Source organism: Lygodium microphyllum, chromosome 1 (genome assembly GCF_053477565.2).
Source record: "Lygodium microphyllum isolate KBCC chromosome 1, Lygodium_microphyllum_v1.1.10, whole genome shotgun sequence".
Classification (NCBI taxonomy): Eukaryota; Viridiplantae; Streptophyta; class Polypodiopsida; order Schizaeales; family Lygodiaceae; genus Lygodium; species Lygodium microphyllum.
The window spans coordinates 111,968,466-111,980,857 of record NC_141135.1 but is presented as its reverse complement, the minus strand read 5'-3'; the positions used below and the strand labels follow the sequence as shown (position 1 = coordinate 111,980,857).

The following is a 12,392-nucleotide window of genomic DNA, read 5'->3' as shown; positions in this document are numbered from 1 at the left end:
AATGTTTATGTTGCAGCAGAAGTTGCTACTTTTGGTCTTCAAATTGAGAAAAATCGTAGTTGTGTTGTTGTATCTGGTAAGAAAGCGGAATCTTGGTCTCATGCTATGCATGCAATAAAGAAGGGCAAAAAACGCTAGGGCTGAACTAAATGATGTAGGGTAGAGGATTTGTAAGATGACAGGTTGGGATGAATCGGTAGACTCTTTTTCAGTTTTTGTGTATCTTGTTAGATCATAGAATATAGAGGTTATTGTGGAGGAGAAGAGAAAAAGGGATGATGGCAATCTCGGTATATCTAAGAGTAATTCAAATGAGCCACCTCTTTTACTCCTTTGAGGCCTATTGTAACCAGCCTTCCTCCTCGGATAGGGTGGTAAATCCGTGATTACAACTTAATTATAGCAGCAAACAATTAATGCAAATTTGAAAATTCAAATTAACCTACTGATTTTGCACAATGCACACTTGATTGGTCCCAAAATTGGCGCCCCTTTCGATATTTCTTTAGCTTTATTGAAGAAGAAGTTGATTTACAATGCGATTCTCCCAATCCCTTTCAATATTTTAACTCCCCTTGTTGTCCAAAGTGACTAGCAAGTCTTCAATCTATTTTGCCCCTTGATTCAGGCACTTAATTGGCCTTTACCCACTTCATGGACGATGGAAATGCCCCAAATTCAATGGCTGGCTAGTCCTCCACTTGAATTTAGCTGAAATTCACCTTCAGCTCTGAAAAATCCAAGTCTTGGAGCCTCCAATTTTTGGCATACTTCTTGAGGTTGTTGCTAAACCTTAATTTTTGTTGTAAATTAGAGTTTATAGCAGAGAAATTTGCAATTTCTTATCGTCCAAGGGTCCAAATGTTGAGATCTTCAGAGCAAGGTTGTAAAATGGTTGGGAGATGAGAGAGAAAGCTGTAGAGAGAGAAAATTCAGAGTTTTGTCGCGAAGAATGATTGAAAATTAGTCAAATGCAGTTGTTGTCTTGCCATTACAGCTTGTAGATGCAAAGAACTGAAGAAAATCAGTCATTTATTGTTGCTGCCTTGTCTCAACAGCTTGTAGATGTTGTCACTTGTTGATTGGTCTTCTCGTGCCCTTGGCTGCCTTAGAAGGTTCTCCAGTGGCTGCAAATTAGACCAGCAGTATCTCCTCCCTCTCTCTTGCAGGTTGAATATACTAAAAATGCCTCTCTCCAACCTCTAAAGACGTTTTTTAGTCTTGCATGGGCATTTTTGACAAGTGTAGCCTTTCCAAATGGTTTTTCCAGTATTTTTCATAATTAAATATTAATTTTTAGCCTTTAAATATTGAAAATTAATCTGATAATTATTTTGGTGCTTTGAAAAATAATCTGACTGGCCAATAATTAAATTGGCTAAGTAAAATTCCATTCCCGAGTGTTTTTGCGCCATCTTTGATCATTAGATTGGCGTTAGGTACCATTAAATGCCACTTCTCTAGTGTCACCAATTGACACTTATGGCCAAATGGATGACCTAGGCCAACAACTGGCACCAAATACCACTAAGTACTCGTGTGGCATAACTTATAGCAACTTTTGCCTTTGACATCGTGTGGTTTCTTCGGGTCCCGGGCTCGTAAATTTACTTTAACCCGAGTTGCACCTTACATGTGTAACATTTGCCTAATCATGTGATTAAAAATTAATTCACATGTTAAGTGAGGTTTCAAAAATACATGTCCTCATGACACCTATGCCTAAATATATAATGTAAGATGTTGCAAAAGAGAGAAAGTAGGAGCATGCAAAGCTTAAGGGGAAACACTTGGGATACAAATTGCAATTAGACATTGAAATTGCAATGGATTTGAAAAAGGTTCTTGAGGAGCGCATCTTGAATAGCAAAGTTGAAATTACTCTAGGTGAGGTTCTTGGCATTGTCAAGAGAGAGTTCCATGAGGTAATCATTGATATTATCAAGAGAAAGAGGTAGTTTGTTGGAGAGCCTACACATGTTATGATGTAAGGTGAAGAAGAGCATGGTTTACAGGGTGTTCAAGCAGTCCATGAAGATGATGTTGGTGCCGTAATTGAATGTGTTGAAACAGAAAATGTCATTGTCGATGATGGAAATCCAGTTGATATAGTTGAAAAAGCAGTAGTTTGCAGCAATACATGAAGGGAAGTGAGATAGATGATGCACTACAATGATGAGGAGGCTTCAAGTATGATATCTAGGAGCCATTATATATGCAATCATTGGGCTTGTGACTATAGAGACTATTGTCAAGGTTGGGAATCTAGGTTTTCTTTGAGTTTAATTCTCTTACTTTTCTTTGGTAAACTCTTCTCGCCAAAACCTTGGTGGTTTTAGGTGAGACATGACAAATCTCTCGAACTATTATTGCACTTATTGTCAATGTACAATCGTTCATATATGTTTCGAAGTAACTAAGCACTTTGTTGTTACTTCATGTTTTGCCAATGTACAATTATCCATGTATGTTTCCAAGTAACCAAGCACACTGTTGTTACTCCATGTTCAGGCAATGTATATTTTTCCAAGATGTTAGTTATTACTCTAGTAGATAGTCAATCACAATTGTACAAATCCGCAGCTATCAAAATGGTACTCACCGCACTAGTAAATAACATAAGCAATGATGCATGACAAATCTCTCGATACTATTATTGCACTTATTGTCAATGTATAATCGTTCATACATGTTTCGAAGTAACTAAGCACTTTGTTGCTACTTCATGTTTTGCCAATGTACAATTATCCATATATGTTTCCAAGTAACCAAGCACACTGTTGTTACTCCATGTTCAGGCAATGTATATTTTTCCAAGATGTTAGTTATTACTCTAGTAGATAGTCAATCACAATTGTACAAATCCACAGCTATCAAAATGGTACTCACTGCACTAGTAAATAACATAAGCAATGATGCAAACATCTTCTAGAATGTTTTGGAATCTTCTAAACTTCACGGAACCAGGGGCTGTACCAACTTGCATATGAACCAAGGGCCAAGTGTCCATTACAAAAACTATGTTTTTAGTCTTAGAGCATGAAGGGCATCATATTATTTTTTCTTTTTGGCCAAAGATGATGTGTATTGTAAAAATATTCCTATTTCTCTTCAGCTTTAATATATATGGTTTCTTCATTGCATTTTTAATCCAGACCCAATACACAAATGCTTGTAGCAACTTAAGTATGCAATATAATTGTATGCCTTTTATAAGTTGCTTGATAGTTGGTCCACACCCTCCATGTGTGTTGCTTGAAATTTCATTTTGGTTCCAGTAAGTTATTTGCAGGTAGCTGATCTAGCTGCAGATTTTGACCTTCTATGCATTCTCACGTTAGACTTTTTTTTTGTGAACAGACTTCACAGTATGATTGAGAAACTGGCACAATTCACTGATATACGAAGTTGTCTTGTTGTGGGAGGTCTTTCTAGTAAGGTTTGCGCTGATCTATTTATGCTGTTATGAATGCAATGTAGTGTTGATAGTTCTTTTTTAACCCTAGGTATTTGTCGTGCTAAGTAAAAGTCTGCCTAATTTTCCTAAGACTGTCTTGTCTTTTGGGGGAGGAAATTAGGCTCAAGAGGTTGCACTACGGTCACATCCAGACATTGTCATAGCTACACCAGGGCGCATGATTGATCACTTACATAACAGCCAGTCAGTTGGCTTGGAGGACTTGGCTATTTTAGTGCTAGACGAAGCAGATCGACTTCTCGAGCTTGGGTTCCGTAATGAAGTTCATGAGCTGGTATACTATTTGAAAGTTGACACAGTAAAACAGATCAGTTGTTTACTTTGGATTGATGATGTGTTTGTGTTCTAATCTGAAATACTTGCAGTTGTGGGCATGTGTGCAGATTTGTATTGAACTTTTATAACATTGCATGTTAAGCAGTCACATTGCTGATTTGGTTTTTGTATGTTGGTCTTTGTTGTATTGCGTTTCTCTTGCAATCATCCTCTAAAACAGGCAAGAAAGATAGGAAAAGTGTTCCTCTGTTGTTCTGGTGTGAATGCTCCCTTATCCATAGGCACTTTTTACCTTCTAGCTGGAGAAGGTTTTTTTTTTCCCCTTGTGAACACCCACCTTGGTACTATAGTACCTTAGGGATTGTTCGTTGATTCTATCATTCACACATTATTGGATGTGACATTGCAGCAATTTTCTCCTCTCTTGCTATTCACTGCTTACTGAGTGTCTGTGTGTGGTTGTGCATGCAGCTGTCCATTGACCTAACAGTGGTATCAAAGCTACCTTCTCCGCCACCACTCAGCTCATGAGCTGCTGCTGCCACAGCTGCCATTGAGTCTCAGCTCGGCCCTTCTGCTTGCATCTTGCCCGACCTGCTGCAGAAGTCTGCGTTGCAGCACCTTCAGCATTGTCTAGCTGCATGGAATCTCCTGTCTGATAGGTTGCTTCTGCCTCCTCCTCACAGGTCACCTGTCTGCCTGCTCATGATTTGGTGCTGTCTGCTCTCCTGTGTAGAGGCTCCCAAAAACCTGTGATGAAATCTTGTACCCCCTTGTTTTGCCTCCCCAACCAAATATTGGATTCTGTTGTCACACTGTATCTGCATGGTGCTGCCTGCATCCATGTCACCTGCCCTGCATGATGTTTGCTACAATTGGGTTGTGTTACTCAGCCACTCCATCCTGAGAAGCCACATTTGCAACCTGAACCCAACCTTTGACTTCTATAGGTGTCTATTTCCATCAACACCCCCACCTAACCACAATCTAGGGTAAAATTGGGGGATTTGGCCAAATTGACTCCAGCCGGCCAAAATTTATCCTTCAATTTGAGGATTTCAATCAATTTACAAAATTCATCATCAAATTGGAGAAATTCACCTCGTGTGATTTGTGACTTTTTTATTTTGAACCACAATTTCACCAAATTTTACCACAAAAATTTGGGGCTTTTTGAAATTTGCAGCTAGCCCAAATTCATTGACATTGAGGCCCAATTTGTAATCTTATTGGACATTCAAGAACAGTGGAACCAGTTTTGCTTAAATTTTCAGCCTCCTTGTCGACATTCAGTTTTGTGTCAACAGTTGAGTCATAAATCGAAAGTTTTTGAGTTTCTCCTTGCTTTTCTTTTGTGTTGCACCTACATTTGTACTTTGGACGACAACTGGTCAAAAATACTGGCTATATATAACAAGCAATGGTAGCTCAAAATGACATTCAACTTCATCATCAACTTTCAAGCCATAAATTGGAAGTTTTTGAGTTCCTCCTTGCTTTCCTTTTGTATTGCACCTACATTTGTACTTTGGACAACAAATGGTTTAAAATACTTGATATAGAGAACACACAATGGTAGCTAAGAATGACTTGCGAAACATGTTTGATAATGATGATAAGTTTGATAGAACCAACTATCTTGTGTGGATGTACATAATGGGAGACATCTTGGTTGCAAAACAGCTTTGGGATTATTTATTCTGAGTAATTTATGCATCAATTGAATCACCTTTGGTCATTTGCTCAATCTCAAGATACTTGCACAAATAGGTAATAGACGGCTTATTATGCCTATTGGCTCAGGTGTGGAGTAATTGCAGAATTAATTTAATGAAGAGTGGATGATAATGAAATAATTAATCAATGATAACAACACTTGATCACAAATGAGAAGTGATGTATTAATGAGTGAGAGAGAATACGACACTTAGGGCAATCACAATGAAAATGCCACACTTATGTCCTAATGATGCACAAATGCACAAAGTGTCTTTTTATAATGAAATGAAACCCTAATGGCTTAACTGTCATAGGAAACCCTTAATGAAACCCTAACCCTCGTGTAACTTAGTGCCTAGGACACTAGGGGCAACAATTGCATTTAATGATATTTTAAATGCCTAGGGAGCCTAGATCATGGATCAAAGGGCATTAATGCATAGCCCATGAGATACCTACAAACCTCTCTCCATAAAATGGGTGGATTGATCTAGGAACAAAAACAAAATCTAAAAAAAAAGATATATGTGGTTATGGTTGCATGTGTTCATCCCGATGGATATAGCAACCTATGACAATACAATGAATGATAAGTCATGGTTTACAAGGTATCATGTGTACAAATAGCCGAATAGCTCGAAACTTTGATGAAGGAACCACCTTCATAAAAGGATATATCAAAGTGTCTTCTAAATAGACAGTCCAATCATAATCCATGAATCCATGCATAAGTGAAGACACAGCCTTGAAGAAAAGGCTTAAATGCTTGGTGTCCTTGAGGTAAGTGAAAACAATCTTCGTTGCTTGCCAATGATTCACAAAAGGGTTGTCAATGATGATACTTGATTGGGCGGCTGAAACACTCTTCTTTGCTTGCCAATGATTCACAAAGGGTTGTCAACGATGATACTTGATTGGGCAACTCAATGCTTTGTTGGTGATGGAAGTATGCCCCTCTCAATGGTGGCAAATTGGGGAGCCAAAGGTGGGCGAAGAACTCAAACATAAATGACAACAGGTGGTTGCTAGAAACAATGCTGTAATGCTGCAATTTGGACAACATTGATCCCAATAATATTCAATATGTGCAATAAAAATCAGCAACTCTGAAATATGTGACATTGAAGGAACATGTGCCATAAAGGGATCACTCGTTGAAGGAGCATGGATAAGGAAATTTCAGCATGTTCTTGATCATAAAATTCAAGACAATAAAGTCTTGATGGTGCTTTTGTGAATGCTTGGTTTGTGTAGAAGTGACTTTGGTACATTGTTTCAGCCTTCAGGATCAGCCTTGTGTTCCTGGAAGCCCTCTCATATCTCAGATGGTTGAGATAAAAACAACTATGAGGAAGCAGTCCTTGACCGGAACAGATGATGATACCAAGGCATATTCTGTTTTCTTTGGTGCATCGCAAAAGAATTCGTTCTCGATCATTTTCGAGTTTGTGCTTTTGCTGGTGTGTTTTTATAATGCTACCACTGCAATTGCGTCTGGTAGGTGTAACCTAGTCAGGAAAATTGAGTGCTTTTTAGTTTTCTGCAAGCAGAAAAGGCAACACAATTTATGCTTTAATCAAAGAATGCTGGATTCAAAACTGTTAACTAGATAAGTCCTTTTTGATATGCCCTTGTGATTTCTGATTATGGCATACATATTTCATTTTTGTAGGTACGGTTATGCCCCAAGAAAAGGCAAACAATGCTGTTTTCTGCTACAATGACAGAGGAAGTCAATGAACTGGTTAAGCTGTCTTTACTGAATCCTGTGCGACTTTCAGCTGATCCATCCACCCAGCGACCTGCAACACTTTTGGAGCAGTAAGTTCAAACTCTTTGCAGCTGGTGGTTCATGAAAGGTTAATGCTTTTGAATCCCATTGTTATTGTGTCATTTTGTCATCTAATAAGGTTGTTTTGGAAGTGCTACATTATGAGTTCAAGGGTATTCTATACATTTTTTAATTCTGTGTGTTGTGTACAAAAAGGGTGGTAAAGATAAAGCCGCAGCATGAGGGTAACAAGGAGGCTGTGCTCTTAGCATTATGTTCCCGAACATTCACGAGCAAAGTCATAATTTTCAGGTAACAAAATCTCTGCTTTGGTAGGTTGTTCTTGATGTGATAATCGCACTGATGGTCGAACCTTGACATGATTCAGTTAAGAGTTATGGCAGGGTCTGCATTTCCTTGTTGTAAACTTTGCATATAGGTTAAACAATACATTTATTAGCATGGTTTTTATTGATCATGAAGACACAAATGAAGGAACAAACAATGGTGTTGGTTTCAGCATTACCACTTTTTCGACTTTTTAAGCTATACTTCTGATATCAGACTGAAGTAAATAACATAATCTGTTTCTCTCTTGACTGGGTCATGCAGTGGCACGAAGATTGAAGCACACAGGCTTAAGATTCTCTTTGGTCTGTTTGACTTGAAGGCTGCAGAGCTGCACGGCAATCTGACACAAGCACAACGCCTTGAAGTGTGCACCTGAACACCACTTTTTGACATTTTCAACTCATTGGTTCTCATGTGTGGAGGGTTGTGTCAGCTAGCATACTTTTCTCATATACCTTTTGCACAACGTGCATGTACACTAAATTGATGGCATGTTTACAGCTACAAGATTTATCTGTTCTTGGGTACACAGGCACTGGAGCTGTTCAGGAAAATGGAGGTCGATTTTTTAATTGCAACTGATGTTGCAGCTCGTGTAAGATTGATAAGTAGATTCATATGTTTAAAGTGTGTTCTGTTCATTCTTTTTTGAGGCAAGGCCTTGTATGTTCTATTTTCGTTGTTGTCATGTTCCACCACCACCAGTACTGCCACCTCCTCTTATGTTGCAAAAGATAGTCCTGAAAAGGTCTGTAATAGTTCAGGTGCGGAAGAGGAGACAGGTGAGGTTGAAAGAGGGATTGGATTGGGCGACCAATAGAGTTGGGGGTTTGGGGGGGTAGAGGTCTCTAAGTCGACTCCTGTTTTTGTGGAGGAGTGCAGGTGTTTTTCTTTATTGTGGAATGGGTTTTAGACATCTTGTGAAACATGGTCTTTGGCTTCTATACTCTGATACACATTGATTGTTCAAAATGAGGCTTTTAAGAAACTCATTTTTGATTTCTTATTCCAGGGTTTGGATATCATTGGTGTTGCCACTGTGATAAATTTTGAGTGTCCCTCTAATATTACCACGTAAGTTGAGGCTGAACTTTCAAGGGATTTGCTTAAACTTGAATGTGTCCAATAGAAAAAATTGCTGAAGAAACTTGGTTCACTGGACACTTTTGTGGGTGCAGCTATGTGCACAGAGTGGGGCGAACAGCAAGGGCAGGCTTGGAGGGTTGTGCCATTACATTTGCTTCTGAAAAGGATCGTTCTTTGTTGAAATTGATTGTGAGTGTTAGACAACTCTATTGTTTCAATGCATGTGAACTCTTCCAAATTTGACACCTCTCAATTGTATGGGCAGACTAAGAGGGCTGGATCAAAGTTGAGTAACAGAATATTGCCATCAAAGAAAATAATTGAATGGCATGAAAAGATCCAAGAGATGGAGAACTCTGTTCGTGAAATTCTTCAAGAGGAAAGGTCAGTGACTAGGTCAAGAGTCTCACATTTGATGCTGTCAGTGTGATGCGCTGGGTACTGGAATACGAGATTATTGTGAGTCTGACTATCATGTTCTACTTGTACTAGAATTGAAAGGGCAATGAGGAAAGCTGAAATGGAAGCAAACAAGGTGAAAATCTACTGCTCGAGTGTTTCTGCATCAACACACCAGGCTCTATGAATTTCACTTCTAAATTTTATGTCTCTAAATTTTACGTGTAGGCTCAAAATTTGATGGAATATGAATCTGAGATTTACGCAAGGCCTAAAAGGACCTGGTTTCAAACCACGAAGGAAAAAAGGCAGATTGCCAATGCTGCAAAGGTTTTTTCTTTTCACATGACCCTTTTAATGCAAGTTTAATGCGCACAAATACTTGCCCTATTAACATGTGCACATTCATATAAACTTCTCTGTCTCTCTCACGACTCCACAGTGTGCCTGTGGTCCTTTCAGCTGGTGTTCTTCATAGTGACAGGACTGCACAAGATGCATGTAACTTGGTTCCTTGTGCACATGATCAGGAATGCAGTTTCTGTTTTGAGTGTTGAAGAGAGTGCACTTTAGTGACTAGAAAACCAAGTTTATTTGCCAGGACAATGAAACTGTTTAGTATGTTTGCAGAATCTGAAGAGCAGTAGTAGTCACGATGCTACAAGTCAGAAATTGTCCAGCATTGGGAAGGATAGCAACAATGAGAAGAAAAAGAGAATCTCAAAACAGGTCTAACTGTGTGGTTTCTTATTACTAGTCTTTTCTTTGGTCCATAAATGGACTCTGTTATTCCAAAGGGGAGTGACACTAAATGTTGCTCTCATCTGTAGGAGAATTTGACACGCAAGAAACGGCGGAGGCTGGAGGCTGCTAGAGAAGCTATGGATGAGGGTGATGATGCCGTATGTATCATCATACTTGAGCAATGGGATTTGTGAATTATATCTAGCTTTCAATATGCTAATTTATCATTTTGTTTTGTCAGGCAAATGGTCAAGGGATGTTAAGCAAAAAGAAAAGTACTACAATAGCAGAGTTGGCTTATAAGAAAGCAAAAGCTGTCAAAGCTTTAGAAAAAAGGGGGTCCAAAAAGAAATTGCACAAGGATCTCAAGCCTAAAAGGGTCCCAACCAGAAGCAGTGAAATGAAGGAGTTATTTGGAGTTGATTTTGTTAGACAAAAGAAGAATGATCATATTCATAAAAATAGCTCCAAGCGGTCTTTTAAAAGCAAAAAAAGGTACTAAAAACTGCTCTGTTGATCATAGATATTACAGTCGTAGGTTTTTGGAAGCCTTCACTAAAAAGCTGTCAGTACACATTTTGTTTCTAGAACGTTTCTGTGATTCACTATTCTGGATTTGCTTTGGAGGATCCAACTCTTGATATATTTCAGGTACAAACGAAGATAACGTTTACTACTGTGAGTGCTGGAGAAGCAGAACCGAAGCAGATAGATGGCCTGTTCAAATAGTGGCTTGATGCATAGTGAATCAATGAAGGTGAATCCTTTGGGATGTGCAGCTCACATGTCAGAGATCATTGGAGACCAACCTTTGCAACCTCCTCAGCAGCTGTATTCATTTTGGTGCTTCAGAAAATATCTAGCTGTCTTTGGAAATCTCATACTGGTGCTCAAGTTCACTATGCTTCAAGGTGAATGGCGAAAAAGGGTATTCCAAGTGACTCTCAGCTGAGGGGCTTCTTCTGACCTTCTCCAGCCTTGTAGTCAGGGTTGAGGAGCTTTCTTGTTCTCTGGATGGGGGGGGGCGGGTGGAACAGACTTCTTCTCCAACTTCTGGTTGTAACGACCTCGCAAGATTTCAGGACTTCTAGAGTTTCCTTCAGTTGGTTCTGAAATTTTGTTTGTAGCTCAAGGTTGGCTTTGTCCTTACTTTTGGACAGGCACATTTGTTTGTCCTGATACTTCAAACAATGTAAGACTATGGGGACAGCTCTCCCAATAGTGCCAAATTCAGGACCGAGCGTTGATTGTGACATATTTTGTACTCTACAACCTATTTCTTGGAGGAGCTAAATTTATCTGCAACAATCTGCACCTATTTCTTGGAGGAGCTAAATTTATCTGCAACAATCTGCATGCTGGTCACTAGTACCTTTTAATCATTTGTATGATGGGACATGCCATGGTGTGGGAATTGATGACAAATTGCCCATTATTTATGGGCTGGTGTACCTACCTTATTCAGAAGGGGTGAGGACTCCACAAAATATTGCTTTGTTATGACATGGTGCGAATTAGAAGAAATGCTCATTATTTAATGGACCGGTCACCCATTGCTTACCAAATACCACTGGTCACCCATTATGGTGAGCCTGCACAGAGACTTGATCAGGCTTTTGAAGTTCGAGGATGGGGGATGGGCTTATTGGGAAAGCTCTAGTCCGAGATTAGTGTCACTTAACACACAATATGATAACAAGTACGAGTCGTGTCAGTCTTCAAATATTGGCCTCCGTCATTACGTTTTCAAAATGTCAACATTTTCTCGCTGTGCTCTTGCGTCTTCTTATTAATTATTGTCAACATTTTTCCCCTCCTGCTCTGCAGGTCTTAATCTCACGTTCTCTTGTAGTTAAAAAAGTTTCTCTACTAAGCTCTGGCTCCATTTAGGGATATAATGTCCCTGGTTAGCTTTGTTGGAGATGCGTATAATGGTCTCCTGGGATACACAACACCTAGACACAACTAGCGATATGTACGAGTCATATAAAGGTTTTCTTGAGAGAGGGAGTACCTATTTCATGCAAACACTAAAGTAATGAGAGCACAAGCTATTACAGAACATGAAGACTATCTTGAAGCTTGAGAAACAAATGGATCCATTAAGACTCCAGGAAAAAATGTTAGGGGTTTGCGAATGTAGCAATGACCATGTAAATGTTAAAGATATGAAGTTGCAAATGGTGGCATAAATAGGAGGATATACATAGCAAAGTAAGGCCATTGTTTATTGTTTCTTTATCTCAAATTTTGCAATATTTTCATTTGTTGTATAAGAACTAAACGGGTTAATTTTGCAAAATGATACATCTTGCACCCTAACAAACAAGTAGATAGTCATCCATCCGTTGCATACATTAAAATCCTCTTGAAGGAAAGCTGTCAAGGCGACCATGAAGGATCAATGCTTTTAGGAGATTATATAAGAGGAGATTGAGGCCTTCATAACAAAGAACCAGCTCAATCTATGTGACATGCAACATTGCTAGATGTGGCATCTATAAGTCTCTTCAATCAAAGATGAAGGCATCTAGCATGCATGCATTGATATTGCCAAATCCAACATTG

The 12,392-nt window shown here is 39.0% G+C and overlaps 1 protein-coding gene across 2 annotated transcripts in view; it reads left to right on the top strand.

Moving 5' to 3' along the window:
* LOC148041560 (DEA(D/H)-box RNA helicase family protein) overlaps positions 1-11,609 on the top strand; it is a 32,681-nt gene extending 21,072 nt beyond the window's left edge. The window contains exons 5-19 of one of the 2 annotated variants that reach the window (XM_087680732.1): positions 3,361-3,439; positions 3,579-3,752; positions 7,146-7,294; positions 7,461-7,556; positions 7,857-7,959; positions 8,128-8,190; positions 8,608-8,669; positions 8,774-8,870; positions 8,947-9,065; positions 9,174-9,216; positions 9,309-9,410; positions 9,711-9,809; positions 9,911-9,982; positions 10,066-10,319; positions 10,476-11,609. In XM_087680732.1, coding sequence (XP_087536858.1) covers positions 3,361-3,439; positions 3,579-3,752; positions 7,146-7,294; positions 7,461-7,556; positions 7,857-7,959; positions 8,128-8,190; positions 8,608-8,669; positions 8,774-8,870; positions 8,947-9,065; positions 9,174-9,216; positions 9,309-9,410; positions 9,711-9,809; positions 9,911-9,982; positions 10,066-10,319; positions 10,476-10,491 — 1,528 coding nt within the window. In that variant the 3' untranslated portion in view covers positions 10,492-11,609. The remainder of the gene's footprint in view (positions 1-3,360; positions 3,440-3,578; positions 3,753-7,145; positions 7,295-7,460; positions 7,557-7,856; positions 7,960-8,127; positions 8,191-8,607; positions 8,670-8,773; positions 8,871-8,946; positions 9,066-9,173; positions 9,217-9,308; positions 9,411-9,710; positions 9,810-9,910; positions 9,983-10,065; positions 10,320-10,475) is intronic. The other variant, XM_087680734.1, reaches the window with a different exon arrangement.
* The last annotated feature ends 783 nt before the right edge of the window (positions 11,610-12,392 follow it).